The sequence below is a fragment of the Carcharodon carcharias genome, chromosome 6 (assembly GCF_017639515.1).
Source record: "Carcharodon carcharias isolate sCarCar2 chromosome 6, sCarCar2.pri, whole genome shotgun sequence".
Classification (NCBI taxonomy): Eukaryota; Metazoa; Chordata; class Chondrichthyes; order Lamniformes; family Lamnidae; genus Carcharodon; species Carcharodon carcharias.
The window spans coordinates 128608683-128630720 of NC_054472.1; the positions used below are offsets into that span (position 1 = coordinate 128608683).

The 22038-nt window shown below is 41.1% G+C and overlaps 1 protein-coding gene across 1 annotated transcript; it reads right to left on the reverse strand.

The window, feature by feature from the left end:
* Positions 1-1910: 1910 nt before the first annotated feature.
* Positions 1911-20323, reverse strand: LOC121278942 (ribosomal biogenesis factor-like). The gene is made up of 4 exons (XM_041189521.1): positions 20182-20323; positions 10071-10200; positions 3319-3435; positions 1911-2359 (listed from the first exon to the last, which is right to left on the reverse strand). Exons 2-4 carry the CDS (start codon positions 10182-10184, stop codon positions 2291-2293), a joined length of 300 nt encoding a protein of 99 aa, XP_041045455.1. The 5' UTR covers positions 10185-10200; positions 20182-20323; the 3' UTR covers positions 1911-2290.
* Between the last annotated feature and the right edge of the window lie 1715 nt (positions 20324-22038).

Sequence of the window (22038 nt, forward strand, 5' to 3'; positions counted from 1 at the left end):
GCAGGCGAGCATTTAATTGGCCGGGGGTGCTGAGTGGGGGCCCCATCACCTATCCACCTCTGCTCTGATTAGGTTCAGGGCAAGGTTCATGGATGGCCTTCCTGCCCTGCCAATTGAGACCCTTAAGTGGTCAATTAATGCTGACTTAAAGGCCTCATCCTGCTGCTACTCACCCAGCGATGGGCAGGGGACTCACCATGTAGATAGCCCAAGCAGCAAACCAAGTCAGGTTTGCTTACAGGCTTCCAGAGGAGGTCCCTTGTTGTCAGGCACTCAGTGCCTGATCAAGGAGCCTGGCATTAGAGGGGGGAGGGGGGGTTGGAGGAGCACCACTAAGGATCACTGACTGGTGGCTGCCCTTGGGGGAGAGGAATTTCCATGCTCAAGAGTCCTTGATCCTGAGGAAAGCCCATCAGGACCCAGCTAATTGCCTGATTATCACAGTGCAGCAAAACTTTACAAATGTCAGCGACGTGGGGCTCTTACTGACTCTCTAGCTGGCAGGCAAGACCCTCATCGCCTACAGTAAATTACACCCATTGTTTCACCTTTAAATTCTCTGACGAAAGTGAAAACATATCACGTCCTTATTTAAAAAAAAACATGCATTTTTATGGCTCCACAATCCCACCACTCCAGATTTAGAAAAATCTTTAGGAATTTAGGACAATTTTCCAAAGGAAATCAAGAAAGCAAACAATCTGATTGTAGTGCTTTGGGAAGTCATCAGACTCCTCTATACTCATCAGATTGAGCAAAATTCCACATCCGTAAGCAGTACTTTCTGATAAGTAATTCCTGAGGAACATATCAAGATATGGAGGACAGAATTGGTTTCAGCAAATTGTGGACATATCTGGTGTTGTGATTGAGCTAAAATAACTTTTTCCCCCATTTTCAGGTTACATTATATAAATTAGTTAAAATCAGCTCCAAAACTAAGCAGTAACCTTGACAACAGTAATTGTAGCCTTAGAAGACATTCAAGAAAGGCAAACCAAACCCATTAGTCTAAGTTTTTTTTTCCATATAATGGCACAGTTTAGAACTAAACCCAAATCAACAGGCCAATCAAACAGGAATATAAGTTGAATGGAAGCCACTGCAATCGGAGGAGGAAGAAGAATAGGGACCAAGGGAATGCTGCAAAAGGAGACCAGAGTCAAGTCAACAGGATCTCATGTGAGGTGAGATAATCATGGTCATGAAATGCTCCTGTTCCTTTGAGGACTTTGTGATGATCAAATGAAACAAAAAAAGATGTATGATCATGCACAGATTGCATATGAAGACAGGTACAAAGTTTAGTTCTACTATGGTTGCTGGGCACATGCTGTATGTTGTTGTTGCATTTAAGTTTGTTTCTTAATGGTGTTATATTAATCTAGCAGTACCAATAAACCAAAAAACCATTTCTCTTTTTACAGGACTTCTTGATCTGCCTACCCATAGGATGGTAAATTCCTGGGAGCTGCTTCTGCCTCACAAATGGGATTTGCAGAGTATTCCACCAACACTGCAGCAGTGGAGAGGGGGCAAGCAGCTTTGAGGAAATTCCAGTCATACATTCCTTCATTGAAAATCATAACTGGGGAGTCTGAAACATACTTTTGTGACCACCATTTTCTATCCTTTCCTGTTGTTTAGCTCTACCAATAGTGGATTTAATCTTCTGATTGCACTTATTTAGAGCAGCCTTGATGTTCACTTTTCAAAGTAGTCTCACGATATTTTATTCACTTCTATCATTTGAGCACTTGCATTGGAAAGTTGGAAGAGACTAAAAGACCTGATCAACCACATCTAACCTAATGTCTTGTGAATATAAAATAGATGTTAAAACCAACTGGATCACTGTGTATACCAAGTGACTCACCACGTCAGAACTAACAATGAACTAAAATGGATTGTTTAGTTTTTCATAATTTATTGATAAAAATAATATTCACATTTGTGCCATCTTCTCCAACACTAATCGAAAAAATTTGCAACATACAATAACTTTCATTTGTAATTTTCTAAATTTAATTTTGTAAATACCCACTCAGATCAGATATGACCATGGGGATTCTTGTGAAAGATCTCCAAATTCTCTTTTATAGAAATAATGCATTTCATTGAATGCCTCAAAATTCTTCGTTCCACTTGATTTTTATACTAAAGAAAACTGACCAAACATTTTTGGGGGGAAGTAAGGGAGATTAAAGCATAAAAATCTCTAGTCTACTCCAAACTGTATTGTCCACTGTATATTTTTATATACAAGTTCACCTAAAGCGATCTTAGAACTTCATAATTGAGAAAACAATTCAGTGGTAGCATCCACATTCAGCATTTCAGCAGGTGGCGGTCTAGGAATCTGCAACACAAAGTAAAATATGATCTTAAATTAATAGGGGCTTCAACGGCTGCAACATGTTGCAATCAAATGTCTATTTAATTCTGTATGTAGATTGATACCAAATCCCAATGTATTCTGGATTTGTGTGCCATTTTATTTTTGGAAATGAAGATGAAGCCCATATTTTTGTAGCTGCGTGCTTTACTGGCCCTGGGAGCAGCAGGTAAGAAATAATATGTCCCTCAGTTCCCTTGCCTGGCTAGTACGTCAAGTGAGTAGCTGAACTGTATTAAACAGCAAGGCCCTGTGGCTAATCCCCCCTTTGTGGTGGCTGCTCCCCATCTCTCTTTAGTTAGCCGGTCTGAGTAGGGCTGACAGTAAAGATATGACAATAAGTTTCAGCAACCCTGAGTCAAGGAAAATTTCCATTCATCAATGATCCCTGCTGAAAGGTGGAAGTGTGAAAACCTCAGACAAAGACAGGGTTGGATTTAGATTTAGCTGTGATGTTCACCCATGTTGCAATGCTCACGTTATAGGCCTACACATGATATAAATGGTCATTTGTGTTAAGGCAACAGAAAGTAACTGGTACCCCGGAAGAAGCCATCATCCTTAGAAGAGAAATTGAAGAAAGAAGAAAGGCCCCCAGTAAATAGTCTGTAAGTATGCACTTGTACTGCAAAAGTTGCCATGTCACTTCATCAGAAGTGCATGTGTTTTGATACATGCAGAAATGAAAATTTCACAAATCTGATGACTTCACAGGGATGGATTTAACTTGATGTACAGATATTAAAAGGTCAACACACTGGGGGAGTTTGTCAAATTACTTCAAAAGTTTCAGCAAATGAAAACAGACGAACAGCTTACAAATAAATTAATACATAAACTCAGCTAGGCTGTAAACTAGTTTACAGGGGTATCCTTAATCTCCAAAGCATTTCGGACGTATTGATGATAAAAGAAACTGATACCTGCAGTGGTTTCTTAGAAGATGTTGATGTGCCTTTGGATAAGTTATGGATTTCTTTTTGCACTTCTGAAAATGCTTTATTGACTTTGCAGACCTTTTCACTGTTCACAATGTTAAGCTGTTCAGAACAAAATGTAAATTTTAATTTCTTGTTGGCAGAGAACTGTGCACATCCACTACCTGAACAGTAACTTAATAAAATGATCAGTGCCCACACAAGATTCAGAAAATGCAAAGCTGATTTCAGATGTGAATGAAGATGATAAGTAAACCAGCCCCATAACTCTTTGATTGGTAGAGGCAATTTGTCCAAAAACAAAGGAAAACAAGGACTCTTATAGCCACCTTGGGTTGTGAAACGCCCAGATTGCCAGAGAAAATTACGGATTGATAATCGATATCCTGGGTGCTGCTGGTGGTGACCTGGGAGAAAAGTACTTGTGTTCCAGTTCTTGCCTGCATGCCTCTAATGACCTGGACGTAAGTCATGTGTAAAATGTTTACGTGACTGCACTTTCAAAGCTATGGTGTAGCAAGTCCTAGATTTAACAATACAATTCAATGCTACTAGTACATTTCCATACATATTTATTACGTTTGCTATGTTTTATTTACTTTCTGAAATTTCCACCTGTTTTAAAATCTAGTGAGTCTAACACATGAACAAAAACTGTAGCTTCTTTTATATTGACCACTGGATCATGCAGTCCTGGTCTCCTGTAAACAATGGTCTGATGGACTGTAAAGCTGATATATTGTTTTGACAGTAGCCCAGAAAGACCCATTTATTTTTTTCCCTTGACCTTGGAGTTAGTTATGTCAGTGGCTGGCACTATCAGCAGCAGTGTGATTTCAGAAATGTAAAACTCATCTCATATACCTATTACAGGTACATTTTAAATGTATTAGTACGTGCCTGTCTGTCTCATGATGATGTTATAGCATAATGGGCTGACATCATGACATAATTATATTGCACCTTGACAGTGTCAAGACCTGCCTGCGTGATCACACCTCTTGATACACAATTTCCTACCTGTGACCCAAAGTGTAACTTTGAGAGCAGTTATGAATCCATTAAGTAACTGCAATTATCATTTGCAGACTGCAGCGTAAGTGATGTGACTCTTCCTCCATGAATAGGTCAAACCAAACAACAACAACAACTTGTATTTACATAGTGCCTTTAACTTAATAAAACATCCAGGGCACTTCGCAAGGGTGTTATAAAGCAAAACATGACACCGAGATACTAGGACAAATTAACAAAAGCGCAAGGGAGTGGGTTTTACGTAGTGTCTTAATGGAAAAAAAGAGAGGCAGCAAGGCAGAAAGGTTTAGGGAGGAAATTCCAGATCTTAGGGCCTCAGTAGCTGAAGGCATGGCCACCAATGATGGAACGATTAAAATCAAAGTTGGCAACCCTACTCAAATCACCCATATTCTGGTAAATCCAAAGTGACATCTCTGGCTATGATTTCTGCAGAGCTCATTAAATTCATTTTAAAAAAAACCAGAACCAGTTTGAACATTTGGAATAGAAGAATGTATGTTTCTACATTTATCAGTTTTAAATTGCTTGAAATTTATGTTGATGTGATAATTTCAAGTGTAAAATTGGTAGGCATTGAAAGTCAAGCAAGCAAATTCACAAATGTTGTATTAAAAAACTGAATGCAACCACTAGATAAAATCATTCAATGTGCCAAATTGTTCTTATTCACTCAATAAGACCATCTGTGAACAGAACACAAGTTGGGACAATACTGTATTAACATTGCTTAGAAAGCATAAAATCCACTAAGTATACCATTAGTGTGGTTCCCACGTTTTTGCAGTGCACGTACAAACACTCTATTGGTTATCACCAAATGTCCGAGTGACATTACTAAAAAGCAATAATATTAAATGCAGCATTCATATGCACTGTGGGCACGCATATAAGAAAGGACAATGAAAACATTAGCATATGAGTCATGAGGTCACTGGCCTAGTTCATTCAGGGCCAAAAAAGAAGGAATGAACAGCCCAAATCTCAGCACAATGCAGGCTAATCTTAAACTATTGTGAATGCAACCTTGTCAGCAGTTACTATATAATAGCTGCAACTGTTAATGATGAGTCCTGTGCTTGTGAAATATTAAGCTTTTCCTAGCTAGGTGGCTAAATCTCTCAAATGCAGCATTTGGAGTGTATTGGCTTCATTGCTTTGAGGATCTTCCAAAAATGTGACATTGGAAACAAGTTTTAATCTCATAAAATCAAACCACATACCAACAGTGCCAAAACAATAGGCCAGTTTTGTAACTAAACTAGCCAGACAAAGGCACAAGTAAAGAGAGTACCATGGAAAAAGAATTTTTAAATGGTGCCACTTTCCTGTTTGGAAATGAGGAAAGTAGTTTTTTTTTAAATTTTGATAAATGCAAGGTAAGAACAAGCATCAGCCAAAAGGAGAAGATAAAGCACTTGTGAAAAGGGAACATATTTATAATAGAATCAATGCAATTAAAACTACCAGATTCTGATCAACATTAAGCCCAACAGAGCCACCTATGAGAAAACAGTTAGGCAAGTTAATCTCTTTCCATGTTCCCATCCCACACTGGTGAACCTACAATGCACATAGCTCAGAACAGGGCTCGCAACTGCATTACCATCCAGCAGCACTGACTGCTGAAGTTGTTAAATTAAATCAGAGTTTAGAGAATGTGGTGCGAGAAACAGGCAGTGTGCAAAGAAAACGGAAGGGAAGAAATTTAATTTCAAACCCCCAGAAAAAAGACCCCTAAGGACATCAGGGCTGATGATCAAAAACAAAGGCATGAACCCCAAATTTGAAATAACGGTACAATGGCCTTGTCCACATTCACTTGTGCTGACATCTAATGGGGAGAATTGCATGAAGTTTGTGATGCCCAAATCTGAATAGACTACAAATGATGAACAGTTGCCAGAGCTGGGAATCTGACATGAAAAGATAAGTTGTAGTCACAGAAAAATGAACCAATTGCTTACATTTAAATCTTACCAGTCAGGTTTCTGCTGTACCACAGTACCCAATGACCCTACAGAAAGTCACAAATAAAATACATCTGCTGTAACTGCGACTGTGTTGCGTTTACCCTCCTAATCCTACAGCTTTTGAAATGGACAACCAGACCATCCTCTTCCATCTTTCTCCTCCGTTGCAGTCAACTGGTTCCAATCCCATCCAGGGAATTTCACACAATGGTTTCCCTTCCTAACCCTGCACTGTTACTTCTGGAACCCAAGGATCTATACTTGACGTTTCGAGTCCGTATGACTCTTCATCAGTGAAGTTCTGATGAAGGGTCATACAGACTCAAAACGTTAACTGTATTCCTCTCCGCCGATGCTGTCAGACCTGCTAAGTTTTTCCAGCTATTTTTATTTTTGTTTCAGATTTAAAGCAAAAGTATTTTGCTTTTATTTTGACCTATACTTGCCTCACTTCACTTCACACCTACATGCTGCTTCTTAATGATATTACCCTTTGACACAGGGCCAGCTTACCCACCTAGCTCTACCTTTCCACACACTTCAGCTGTTTCTGCTGCAATCCTCTGCCTAACTGATATCCAGTCTTGGAGGGAAAGCTAAGGCCATCGCCCCTGCATACCATTGTTACCAATTCCATTCCCTCCCAACCACTGTTTCAGGCTGACCTAGACAGTTCACAATTTCAGCACCCTATATGACACTGAACTGAGCTTCTGAACCCAAATTCTCTCCACCTCATAGGTCATCTGCTTCCAACTCTGTAATATCACCCACCTCCACCTCCTCCCCTACCTCAGCCTATCTACTACTGAAACTTTCATCTATAGCTTTGCAACTTCCAGATTAGGCTATGTTCACATGTACAATCCTGTCTGGGCAGGTATCCCATTTTTGAGGCTCTGCAAACTTTAAGGCTCTTCCTTTTTGCTTTAATCTTACCTTTACATAATCTGACCTACTGGCTACTCTTAGCATTTAAAATCATTCTCTTACAAATCCTCAAATGGCATCGATGTTGAAACTCTAAATTATTTTACGTCCAGCCATGTTGAATATTCTAATAATACACTGGTCAAAGAACATTAGACTAGGGTTAGAGACCAATCTAATCCCAAACAGTGAAGCATCCAGAGATGCCCAGCTGATGATATATTCCCCAGGTAAGGATCAGCTCTGGACCAGCTGTCAGGTTAGCCCAAGGTTCCAGCTCATACTGAACTAAATAGGTTTGTTCCAGGATGCAGGTAGCTACTTCCCTTCAGTGATTTTACTGAAGCAATTCTAGAAACAAAAGGCTGTTGACAATACCTTTGTGTGTGTTTTTCATTATAAATGCTAGACAGAGTTCTTTGAGCATAAGTATTCCCCCATCAATTTTTCTTTAATATCCACAACTATGTTCACAACACTAGTAAAAATCAGGAAAAGTATGCCTCAAGCTATATCTTACAGCATTCTCATCAATATGAACATTGCAAATCCGCAAACGACTACAGTACCTACAGTGTAGAATCAGATCATTTGTTTCAATTGGTCTATACCAGCATTTATGCTCCACGCCAATCCCTTCCCAACCCACTTCATCTAGCCCTATTAGCATAACATTCTACTCCTTTCTCCTTCATATGTGTATCTCCAAATCTAGAACCACTGAAAAGTTATGGCGCATAAAAAGACCATTTAGCCCATCGTGTCTGCAACATATTGTAGGATAACTTGGAGATTTTTTTTTTCTTTGTTCACGGGATGTAGGCGTCGCTAGCTAGGCCAGCATTTATTGCTCATCCCTAGTTGCCCTTGAGAAGGCGGCGGTGAGCCGCCTTCTTGAACCTCTGCAGTCCATGTGGTATAGGGACACCCACAGTGCTGTTAGGAAGGGAGTTCCAGGATTCTGACCCAGCGGCAGTGAAGGAACAGCAATATATTTCCAAGTTAGGATGGTGAGTGGCTTGGAGGGGAACTTCCAGATGGTGGTGCTCCCATCTATCTGCTGCCCTTGTCCTTCTAGATGGTAGTGGTCGTGAGTTTGGAAGGTGCTGTAGAAGGAGCCTTGGCGAATTGCTGCAGTGCATCTTGTAGATGATACACACTGCTGCTACTGTGCGTCGGCGGTGGAGGGAGTGAATGTTTGTGGAGGTGGTGCCAATCAAGCGGGCTGCTGTGTCCTGGACGGTATCATGCTTCTTCAATGTTGTTGGAGCTGCACTCATCCAGGCAAGTGGAGAGTATTCCATCACACTCCTGACTTGTGCCTTGTAGATGATGGACAGGCTTTGGGAAGTCAGGGGGTGCGTTACTCGTCACACGATTCCCAGTCTCTGACCTGCTCTTGTAGCCACAGTATTTATATGGCTAGTTTAGTTCAACCTAGGTGATTTCTGTGGCACTGAGGTCTCTGGAAACGAACTTAAGGAGTGGAAACAAACAGTGCTTTTGACAGGACACTATCACCGGACTTTCAAAGCCTCACTGGCACCATTCAGTCTGTGATGAGATTAACTTGCAGCCCCATTTGAATCTGTAGTCAACAACCAGGGCCATAAGATATGATTGAAAATATCATTGTGCTTTCAGAGTGGCAATCAGCCTGCTTTCTGATGGTTTTCCTCCAATGCCAACACTTGAGGGAGTTCCAGGCATGAACCTAGTATCCTTAGCTATCATGGAGAAACAGTGGCCCCTCTGGGACAGTGCCTAAAATGAGTTTTCTGAATGCCTACTCTGCCTTCTTGTAGATACATGGGCTTCATCATATTTATTATTTCCCTATGTCTGTAGAAGCCTTGAGTCATAAACCATAAAAGTTTAACTACAAGGGATAGCCCTGATCACCAATCAGCCATTCTGATTTCAAGGCTTTGAGTCATTAGGGCCGTTAACATGGAATGGTGTACGATGCAGGTGTCGCTCAACTTTCAGGGTGGTGGCGAGGAAAAACTAGTTGGTATCATATATGTACTAGCTGCACATTAATTTAATAAAAGCTTTTATTTTTCGTGAGTTGAGTGGATTTCTGAATGAGGCTTTCAGTGCTACGTGCAAGCTCCTTGCATCCGTGGTAACCTGACAGTCTGAATCTTTCTGTGTCTGATTCTATTGAGAAGGAAATAACTACGTGGCTTCACTGAAGTGAATATCAGTTATCTTCTTTATGCAGTGATTAATTGCTCCCTTTCTAATGTGCAAAACGTGTCCTCTTATCGCCACTGATATAGTGGATAATTTGATAGTATCCATATTTACTTCCTAGAACATCATCTAATAAACAGACAATTATTTCAGACCCGAAGTAACCAGATACACCGTGATTAATAAACTTCAACCAAGCAAAATCACTTCAGCAGAAATACCATGAAAACCATGAATCATTCAGACAAAAAGTGTTTCAGCAAGTAGTCGATACTAGAAAAGCTGTTTAATTTCAGAATCCTCAACAAACATGCTCCCCCCGATCTGCACACACATTACCATGTGCCCAGAGCCCACTGAGATATTAACATATTCCTGACACTCCACACCCACACCCCCACCCCCATTTCTGAAAGATAGTATCAGATACACAAAAGAATTAATGTACATATAGCAACAAAAATAAGTTGACAAATCAAATAAAGAAAGCCAATGGCATAAGGACATAATCACATAACCTCAACAATCCCAAGTGACAGGAGTTTAGAAACGTATGGTTAGAAATCATTGCTTTCACAATAGAGTGAAGTACTTACTAACCTTCTTCAGACTTGTAGTTACAGGTTTGGTTTTGCTTTTGACCTTGAGACTTTTGCTGTTGGCAACTTTAAAGACATCTTTGTGTTTCTGTGCTTTTGATTTGTTCTTTGCCATTCTTTCCAATAGCTTACTAGAAAATAAAAAAATGCTCTCAGAATTAATCCGTTACTGTTTACATTTACCAATGGACCATAACTCACTGAAGGATTTCCAATATTGACTTAGGAAATCCATGAGAATTCTTCTCCTCACTCATTTAAAGACTGGCACAGTTGCTTCCCTTTGTTCTGATCAGTTGACACAAGAAGAGTCTACTCCACAGTTAATTGCCCAAAACCAGCCTTCTAAGAAATCCATACAGGCAGGATATCTTTCTCCAATAAAAACAAAGTTCTGGAAAAACTCAGCTAGTCTGGCAGCATCCGTGGAGAGAGAAACAGAGTTACCATCGAGTCTAATGTGACTCTTCTTCTTCAGAAGACTGCCAACCAATCAGCATTCTCTTCCCATAAAGAATAAATTGTTGTTCCTTTTACATTTGATATTCTTGCCTGATGAGTGCAAGATGAAAAGCTTCAACAAAAAAATCTGTTTTCAGCAATGATGTGTAAATATATGTTTTAATAACTAGTCTCCAGATAATGCTTCCAGCAAGTGCCCTATGAATTCTAAGTGTTTTGTAGTTTTCCCTTTTGGCCAACAGCAAAAACTACTCCCGGATAGGAGAGTGGCATAATACACACAATGTTTGGCGAAGTAGAGTTGCCCCTGGTCGAGCAGAAAGCCTATTAACATATTTAAGCTCAGAATTGACAGGAGTGCGTGTCTTCTAGTCTTTGGATGGTGGGGACAATAGATTGCTCCATCAGAACCAGGTAATTTAGGCTATATATTATAAATGTGGTTTATTAAAAGTAATGAGTAGCAGAAACTCATTACAGGACATTAAAAATTTTAGACTTATATTTCCTGAGTTATAAAGGCAATGAATGCAACACAAGGTCGAGCATCGCTGTGAGGATAAATCGTTCGGTGACATATCAATGCAAGGAGTCACGTATGAGAGTATACAGGTAAAATTTTGTTGATTAATTAAAATTAAATTAAAGTAAGACTAGGTCAATTAATTAGTCTAAAATCTAAAGCCAATTTGATAGCTTAGCACATGATTAATTGTATTTAAATGCAGTCAGTACTCAATTAATTAATCAGATGTAGGGGAATAATGTTTAAATAACAAGGCAGAGTTAAATGGCAATTAAACTAAAATCTGAGATGTATAGGTAATATTAGTTCAGAACATTTTTAGTTAACCTTCTTACAAAATAAGATGTTAGCACAAAGGAAGCAACCAATTCATGAATAGCTTATAAATCTTTACCTAGTAAAGTCTTATGTTTATCTCTGTTAAGTCGCTTTACAGTCTAACAGAGGGATGGCAGGGCATCTCAGTCCCATGTGGCAACTCCAGGGTGCTTCTCATTGCCCAGGGAACCACATGTGCAGGAATGTCGTCAGCTGGAGTAGCTTGAGCTCCGGATTTTAGAGCATGAGCAGTACCTGGCATTGTTGCAGTACAGTCACGAACCTGAAAGTTTTATGGATAGCACGTTTCTGGATGTGATCATCTCGCAACTTAAAAGCATGCCAGGCAGTCAAGTAGGACAAGGCAGGTAGTGCAGTCCAATGATTGCTTCTGGCTCTCCAAACATTATTCAATTCTGAATAATGGTGAGAATGATGGTTCATCTGGGGACAGCACCCAGAGCCAGTCCACTGGCTTAGCTATACAGCAGGAGCAGGAGGGGGATGGGAAAGCAACAGTGATGGGGGATTCCACAGTTAAGAGAACAGACAGGCGTTTCAGCAGCTGCAGACATGAATCCAGATGGTATGCTGTCTCCCTGTGCCAGATCAAGGATGTCACTGAGCGGCTGCAGAGCACTCTGAGGGAGACGGTGAGCAGCCAGAAGTCATGGTCCACAACGATATCAACAAAATAAGAACATAGGAGCAGGAGTAGATCATTCGGCCCCTCAAGCCTGCTATGCCATTTAACTAGATCATGGTTGATCTTCGACATCAACGCCATCATCCCGCAATATCCCTGTATCGCTTGATGTCATCGGTATCCAGAAATCTATCAACCTCTGCTTTGAACATACTCAATGGCTGAGCCTCCACAGCCCTCTGGGGTAGAGAATTCCAAAAATTCACCCCTCCCACTCTCGGTAGAAATAGGGATGAGATTTTGCATGTAGATCTTAGGAGACTAAAGAAGCTAGCAAGCAGGACCTCCCAGTGCCACGTGCTAGTGAGTACAGGAATAGGAGGATAGAGCAGATGAATACATGGCTACAGAGACTGTGCAGCAGGGAGGGCTTTAGATTTTTGAGACTGGTTTTGGGGGAGATGGGACCTGTACAGGCCGGAATGTTTGCACCTGAACAGAGCTGGGGTCAATGCACTTACGGAGTGGTTTTCCCAGTGGTACTGGGGAAGTTTTAAACTAACTTGGCAAGGGGATAGGAATGACAATGTAACATCAGAAAGGAAAAACAAGTTACGCAAAGGATGGAAGAATCAGACAGATCTAGAGTAAGAAATAGTAAGGCATTAAGTGTGTTCAGAATAAGAGGGAATGTAATAAGCTCTTAATTAGATTTACTACGCATGTATGTGAATGCACAGAATGGGGTCAATAAAGTTGGTGAGCTGAAGGTACAGATCAACACAGGGGAATATGATATTATGACGATAATGGAGACTTGGCTCGAAAGAGGGCAAGACTGGGTATTAAATGTTTCTGGATGCAAGGTGTTCAGGAAAGATAAGGAAGGGGTGGCAGTATTAAGGAGAATATTACAGTGTTGGATAGAGAGGATGTCCTAGAGGGGTCAAGGACAGAATCTACTGAGTTAGAGTTAAGAATAAATAGAGGTGCCATTACACTTTAGGCGCTAACTACAGGGAAAGATATAAGGAACAAATTTGCAAGAAAATTGCAGACAGGCGCAAAAACTTTAGCATAGTTTTAAAGTGGGGGACTTCAGCCTAATTTAGACTGACATGAGTAAGTGTGAAAGATACAGAGAGGGAAGAGTTTTCTGAAGTGTGTTCAGGAGAATTTTCTAGTTCAGTATGTTGCCAGCTCAACAAGGAAGGTGACATTGCAGGATCTGGTTCTGGAACCAATGGATAAAGTGTCATTTTCAGTGGGGTGAGAATGGATCTGGCCCCAGTAAAACTGGAATCAAAAGCATAAAATGGCAGACGCTGGAAATCTGAAATGAAAACGGAAAATGGTTTAAGTACTCAGCAGGTCTGGCAACATCTGTGGAGCAAGAAACAGAACTCATGTTGCAGGTCTGTGGCAGTTCTGATTGGCAGCGAGTATAAAAGGGAATCCAAACATCATCCATTGTTTTATAAATAGTAAAACCAAGGGTGGGCCTTCTGCATGGAGGCAGGGAGCATGGCTGAGGTACTAAATGAGTACTTACATCTACCTTTACCAAGGAAGATGCTGCTGTCAAAATCATACCGAAAGAGGAGGTAACAGACATTGGATGGGCTAAAGATTAATAAAGACGAGAAAGGCTGGCTTTCCTTAAATTTGATAAGTCACCAGGAAAGATGAGATGCATCCAAGGATATGGAGGGAAGTGAGAGTAAAAATTGTAGAAGCACTGGCAATAATCTTCCAATCTTCCATAGAAACAGGAGTGATGCTAGAAGACTGTTGAATTGCAAATATTACACAACTGTCCAAAGAAAGATTAAGTTCCAGCATCTACAGGCCAGTTAGTTTAACCTCAGTGGTGAGAAAGTTCTTCGAAACGACAATCAAGGATAAGATTAACAATCACTTGGTGAACTGTGGATTAAAAAAGGAAAGCCAGCATGGATTTGTTACAGGCAAATTGTTTAACTAACTTGCTTGAGATTTTTGATGCAGTTAATAGCAAGGGTTCATGAGGATAACGTGATTGATGCAATGTACCTGGAATTCCAAAAAGTGTCTGATAATGTACCATCAAACAGACTTGTCAACAAAGTTGAAGCCTAGAATAAGAATGGTGGCAGCATGGATGCAAAGTTGACTAAGTGACAGGAAACAGTGTAGTGGTGAGTAATTATATTTCAGACTTGGGGGAGGTTTACAATGAGGTTCCCTAAATGTCGGACGCTTGTGTTTCATAACATATTTTAATGACCTGGACTTGGGTGTGCAGGGCACAAATTAAAGATCTACCGATGACACAAAATTTGTAAGTATTGTGAACTGTGAAGAAGATATTCACAGACTTCAAGAGGACATAGTTAAGCTGGTGGAATGGATGGACATGTGGCAGATTGAATTTAATGCAGCATGAAGTGATATATTTTGTTAGGAAGAACAGCGAGAGGAAATATAAAATAAAAGATACAATTCTAAAAGGCGGAGGAGGGACCTGCAGGTATATGTGCACAAATCATTGAAAGTGACAGGGCAGATTCACAAAGTGGCATATGGGATCCATGGCTTTATGAATAGAGGCTCGGAGTACAAAAGCAAGTGGTGATGGTGAAACTTTATGATATGCTGGTTCAGCCTTAACTGGAATGTTGTGCCTAATTCGAGGCACTACAATTTGAGGACATGAAGGGATTGGAGGTGGTGTAGAAAAGGTTTATGAGAACGGTTCTAGGGATGATGGATTTCAGTTATGAGGAGCAGCTCAGGCTGTTGTTCTTTTGAGAAGAAATGTTTGAGAGGATATTTGATAGAGGTGTTCAAAATCATAAGGGATTGGGACAGAGTAGGTAAGAGAAACTATTCCCATTGGTGAAAGAGTCTAATTTTTCTTTAGCTTAGCACCTAACTAAAAGTTGCTCTTTAGGTTGGGAGAAGGTGAGTTTTAGTCCAGCTTTAAAACAGGGGTTATACAGGCTCTGCTTGCAGCTGCAGCTAGTAAATTAGTTAACTGACTTAAACAGGTTTTCAGAAGCTAGATTCAGACAGCATAAAAGCAAGCTACCAACAGTGCTGCTTTTGTCTGCCTGGAGTGCTGCTTTGGGCTGCACTAGAGTACTTCAGTTGGAGTTCGGTGAGAGAGGGAGTTCAGGGAAGAGGGAAGGAGCTGATCCTTTTCTACCTTTCCTCAGTAAGAAGTGCGGCGGCCTTGGTAAGTAGGACCTCGTAAATATTTCTTCTGTGCTTAATATTCTCTAAACTAGAGGAAGTAAAAGTATAGGGAGTAATTTAAGAGTAAGTCATGGCAGGCCAGCTCGGCCAAGTGAAATGCTCCTCCAGTGCAACGTGGAAAGTCAGGGACACTTCCGGTGTCCAGGGTGACTACGTGTGCAGAAAGCACTTCCAGTTCCAGCTACTTGAAATCCATGTTTTGGAGCTGGAACTGCTGCTGGAGTCACTGTGGAGCATCCGCAAGGATGAGATCTTTGTGGATAGCACATACAATGAGGTCACACCACAGGTAAACAGTGTAGAGGCAGAAAGGGAATGGGTAACGACCAGACAGAATAAAAGCACTAGGCAGGTGATGCAGGAGTCCCCTAGGTCCATCTCCTTCTCCAACAAATTTTCCGTTTTGGATACTGCTGGGGGAAGATGGCTTCTCAGGAGAATGCAGCAAGAGCCAAGTCCACGGCACCACAAGTGGCTCAGCTGCATGACGGCAGGGCGTGGGGGGGGGTGGTGGCAATGGTGATAGGAGATCCTATTGTAAAGGGAACAGATAGGCATTTCTGTAGCCACAGACGTGACAACAGGATGGTACATTGCCTCCCTGGTGCCAGGGTCAAGGATATCACTAAGAGGCCGCAGGACATTCTGAAGGGGGAGGGTGAATAGCCAGAGGTGGTGGTCCATATCCGTACCAATGACATACGTTCAAAGAGGGATGAGGTCCAGAAAACAGAAAATAGGGAAATAGAAAATAATTAAAAAAAAGGACCTCAAAGGTAGTAATCTCAGGATTACTCCCAGTGCCATGTGCTAGCAAGATCAGGAATAGGAGAATAGACCAAATGAATGCGTGGCTGCAGAGGTGGTTAAGGAGGCAGGAATTTAGATTCCTGATACATTGGGGCCGACTCTGGGGAAGATGGGACCTGTACCAGCTGGATGGGTTGCGCCCCAGCAGGACCAGGACCAATATCCTCGCAGGGGTATTTGCTAGTACTGTGGTGGAGGGTTTAAACTAGATTGGCAGGGGGATGGGAACCTGAGCGGGGAGACACAAGAGAAGGAAACAAAGATAGGAATGAAAGAGAGAAAAGAAGAAAGCAAAAATGGAAGGCAGAGGAAACAAGGGCTAGCAGCAAAAAGGGCCATAGCACAAAAAAAATATATAAAAAGTCAGGTCTAAAGACACTATCTGAATGCACGGAGCATTCGCAATAAGGTAGATGAATTAACAGCACAAATAGCTGTAAATGGGTACGATGTGATTGCAATTACGGACACAGTGACCAAGGCTGGGAACTGAATATCCAAAGGTACTTGATATTTAGGATGGACAGGCAAAAAAGAAAAGGAAGTAGCATGGCGTTGTTGGTTAAGGGTGAATTCAAAGTGATAGTGAGAGAGGATAGTGGCTCAGAAAATCTAGTTTAGAATCATTCTGGGTGGAGCTAAGAAGCTACAAGAGGCAGAAAACATTAGTGGGAGTTGTATTAAATGGGAAATTATAGATGCATGTAACAAAGGTGCTACAGTAATCATTGGTGACTTTAATCTGCATATAGACTGGGCAAATCAGATTAAAAATAATACTGTGGCAGATGAATTCCTGTATGAGACTGTTTTTTCAGACCAGTATATCAAGGAACTGACTAGGGAACAAGCGATCCTAGACTTGGTATTGTGCAATGAGATGGGTTTAATTAGTAATCTGTTGTGTGGGGTCCTTTAGGCAACAGTGATCATAACAACAGAATTCTTCATTAGGATAGAAAGTGAAGTAGTCCAATCTGAAACTAGGGTCCTAAATCTTAAAGGAAACTACGAAGGTATGAGACATGAGTTAGCTAAGATAGATTGGGGACCTTCACTAAAAGGCATGGCGGTGGATAGACAATGGCTAATATTTAAGGAATGAATGTATGCATTGCAAGTTATACATTGCTTTCTGGCACAAAAGTACAACAGGAAAAGCGGCCCAATTAAGGCTAACAAGAAATTAAAGATAATATTAGGTCCAAAGAGGAGTCGTATAAAGTTGCTAGAAATAGTAGTAAGCCTGAGGATTGGAAGCAGCTTAAAATTCAGCAAAGGAGGGCCAAGAGATTGATTGATTGATTAAGAGGGGAAAAATAGAGTATGAGAGTAAACTTGCAAAGAACACAAAAGCAGACTGTAAAAGCTTCTAATAAGTATGTAAAAAGAAAAAGATTAGTGAAGACAAATGTAGGTAACTTACAGTCCAAAACGGGAGAATTTATAATAGAGAACAATGAAATGACAGAGCAATTAAACAACTGCTTTAGTTCTGCCTTCACAGAACAAGACAAAAATTCACAGAAATACTAGGGAATCAAGAGTCTAATGAGAAGGAGGAATTGAAGGAAATTAGGATTACTAAAACAATAGTGCTGCAGAAATAATGGAACCGAAAGCCAATAAGTCCCCAGGGCCTGATAATCTGCATCCCAGGGTACTAAAGGAGGTGCCATGGAAATAGTGGATGAGTTGGTTGTCATCTTCCAAAATTCTGTAGATTCTGGAACAGTCCCAGCAGATTGGAGGGTGACAAATGTAACCCACTATTAAGGAAGGGAGAAAATACGGAATTACAGACCGGTTAACTTAAAATCAGTAGGGAAAATACTAGAGTCTATTATAACAGATGTAATAACAGACACTTAGAAAATATCAATGGGATTAGACAAAGTTAACATGAATTTATGAAAAGGAAAACCTACTGGAGATTTCTGAGGATGTAACTAGCAGAATAGATAAGGGAGAACCAATGGATGTGGGGTATTTGGATATTCAGAAAGCTTTTGATAAAGTTGCACATAAGAGGTTAGTGTTGGGGTAACATATTGGCATGGACTGAGAATTGGTTCGCAGACAGGAAACAGGGTGTAAGAATAAATGAGTCTTTTTGCAGTGGCAGGCAGTGACTCGTGGGGTACTGCAAAGGTCAGTGCTCGGGCCCCAGCTATTCATAATATATATCAATGATTTGGATGAGGGAACCAAATGTAATATTTCTAAGTTTGTTGAGGACACAAATCTTGGTGGGAATCTGAGCAATGAGGATGGTGTTAAGAGGCTTCAAGGCAATTTAGACAGATTGAGTGAGTGGGCAAATACATGGCAGATGCAGTATAATGTGGATAAGTTAGCTACTTTGGTAGAAAAAACAGAATGGCAGAGTGTTATTTAAATGGTGATAGATTGGGAAATGTTGATGTACAAAGGGACCTGGATGTCTTGTACACCAACCACTGAAAGCAAGCACGCAGGTGCAGCAAGCAGTTAAGGCGGTAAATGATATGTCAGCTTTCACTGCAAGAGGACTTGAGTACAAGAGCAAAGATGTCTTACTGCAGCTGTACAGGGCCTTGGTGAGACCACACCTGGAGTAGTGTGTGCAGTTTTGATCTCCTTACCTAAAAAGGATATACTTGCCATAGAGGGAGTGCAACAAAGGTTCTCCAGATTCATCCCTGGGATGGCAGGATTGCCGTATGAGAGATTGGGCCGACTAGACCTGTACTTACTGGAGTTTAGACAGATGAGAGGAGATCTCAAACAAAAACAAAAACAGAATTACCTGGAAAAACTCAGCAGGTCTGGCAGCATCGGTGGAGAAGAAAAGAGTTGACGTTTCGAGTCCTCATGACCCTTCGACAGTTCTGTTGAAGGGTCATGAGGACTCGAAACGTCAACTCTTTTCTTCTCCACCGATGCTGCCAGACCTGCTGAGTTTTTCCAGGTAATTCTGTTTTTGTTTTTGTTTTGGATTTCCAGCATCCGCAGTTTTTTTGTTTATATATATACATATATATATATATATATATATAGAGAGAGAGAGAGGAGATCTCATTGAGACATATACAATTCTGACAGGAGTGGACAGACTGGATGCAGGGATGATATGTCCTCTGGCTGAGGGGGTTGAGAACAAGGGGTCACAGTCTCAGTATATAGGGTAGACCATTTAGGACTGAGATGAGGAAAATGTCTTCACTCAGAGGATGGTGAACCTATGGAATTCTCTACCACAGAAGGCTGCGGAGGCCAAGTCGCTGAATATATTTAAGGAAATAGATTTCTGGACTCGAAAGGCGTCAAAGGGTATGGGGAGAGCGTGGGAGTATGGCGTTGAGATAGAGGATCAGCTATGATCATACTGAATGGCAGAGCAGGCTCAAAGGGCTGATGACCCACTCTTGCTCCTATTTTCTATGTTTCTATGAAAACCAGGGGACACAGATTTAAAAATGATTGGGAGAAGAACCAAAGGCAACTTGAGAAAAAACTGTTTAGCCAATCATATACATTTGAACAGCAGTCATTGTAATGTTGGAACCAAAGCAGCCAAATTTCATACAGCAAGCTCCCTCAAACTTCAATGTGATAATAGTCAGATAATCTGATGTTGATTGAGAAAAAAGTATTGGCCAGGACACCTGATCATTTATGTCTAGCTCAGGGGGCAGAGGCCTGCCCTGGGTTCATATCTCAGCTGAAAGATAGCACTTCTGATGGTGCAACACTCCTGCACCATCAGCCTTGATTTGTGTAAAGTCCTAGAGTCAGACTTGAACCGACAACCGTCTGACTCACAAACTGAGCCATGGCTGACGAAAGTGTAAATAATTCTTTAAATTTTAGCATTAACACTACAAAATACACAAGCAGAAAAATTTCCCTTTATTACATGCTCATGGAATAACTGTCAGGAAACAGTATTTTACAAACTCTTTTCTTTAAAGTAAGACACCCTCTTAGTAATTGTAATGGGTCCGGTAAGAGTTAGCCTCCTTTTTCAGATAATGAGTGCTCTACTGTTAAGTACCTTCCGAAATGGGTTTAATCTTAACCTGGTTTAATGCTCGGGTGTCTCTCCTGAAGAAAGTCTTATCAATAACCTACTTGCAATCGGAACTCCTAACCACCTCGTGCTCCCGGTTCACCTCCGCCGCCGACACAACATTCCATCCGCGTGCAACACCCCGACACGTCACAAACAACGCGTCAGTCGCTTCAGAAAGCCCCCAAAGTGGGGCTGTCCGACACGTTGCGGGCCTCCAGTCCCGGGAGATTCAACAGGAGAAGGTGGATTGGGAGTCTGTGAGGAAGGGGAGGCTGGACGTGGTTTGAATCTGCGTGAATGTTGGTTTACTACACTTAAAATATTATTTAAACCAAAATATATATTCACAGCATGGTTACAGTGCAGAAGGAGACCATTGGGCTCATTCGTGTCTGCACTGGCTTTCCGAGTGAGCAATTCCCTTCGAGCTTTTGCCCTTAACTTTCTTTTGAGGTGCCTGTCTACTGAAAATGCTGAATTTTCTAAGTTCTGTAGGTGCCCTCTGACCATTGGCCCTAACCTTGCACATTCTTCCTTTGCAGTTAACAGTCTAATTCTCTTTTGAATGCTTCAATTGAACCTGCCTCCACTGCACTCTTGTCAGAAATGTTAGCCTCTTTGTTTACATCTAATCTTTGCCTCTGACAAACACCTGCCGAATTGCATCTCATTGTTATCAAAAAGAACATGAAAGACTTCCACTATATTGCATCTTTCACGAACAGCTGATATCACAAAGTGCTTTACAGCCACAGAAGCATTTTTGAAGTGTTGTAATGTAGGAAACAGCCAATTTGCACAGAGCAAACTCCCACAAACAGCAATATAATAATGACTAATAAAAACTTTTATTTAAATAGAGCCTTTAATGTACTGAAACATACAAAGGTGCTTCATGGGAGCATTATAAAACAAAACATGACACATTCGGAGGCATTAGGTCAGATGACAAAGAGCACGAACAAAGAGGTAGGTTTTAAGGAGTGTCTTAAAGGAGAAAAGAGATGTGCAGGGAGGGAATTCCAGAACTGGAGCTGAGCCAACTGAAGGCGCAGCCACCAATAATTGAGCAATTGTACTTGGCACAAGAGGCCAGGATTAAAGGAGTACCGATATCTTGGAGGATTGTACTGCTGAAGGAGTTTAGATAGTGGGGCGAGGCCTTTGGTATGGAGGTGACCAGAGTGGGTTCAGTAAAAGTAGTGGGGCATGCAGAGCATCAGCCTCAGAAAAGCTGCTGACCAGATGGATTTTCTGAACATAAACTTTTTGAATGTAAGATGCTGGAGTACTAGATAGGGGGGTGGGGAATCAAGGAGTCAACCTTGGATCACTGATAGCACTTTCACCCTGAGTTAGAAGGTCATGGGTTCAAACCCATTTTGAGACTTGAGCACAAAATATAGAGTGCCAAGTGCTGTCTTTCAGATGAAACATTAAATTCCATTCCAAGGTCCAGGACTACGTGCTGAGGGACGCACTAAAGCTTTTGGCAGCCACCACAAAGGCGCAATGGGGAAAGGTCACTGTCTAAGACCTTTCTGCCATCATGCACCGAGGGGCTGGGAATTGTATAGACCCCTCGGGCTGTACAGCTCTCAATGAATGTATGTAGTGAATATTAAATGTATCATAATTGTATTGAAACACCTCAGAGTGCAACATGATGTACATCGATAACTCCAGTACCATTGCACTGTCTGTAATGACCAGATTGAAATGACTGTAATATTCATTGATTGCATTGAAGCACCTCATCATCCAGGTGTAAAAGCTGAATCTGATTGCACCTTTTGTAACGGCCATTTAGAAATGTTTTGTAATGTTTGTTCAGATATTTTTTATGAATAAAGTATATTTTTCAAAAAAAAGATACATTATATTCCATCCCTCATTTTTTTCCCCTAGGTGAACAT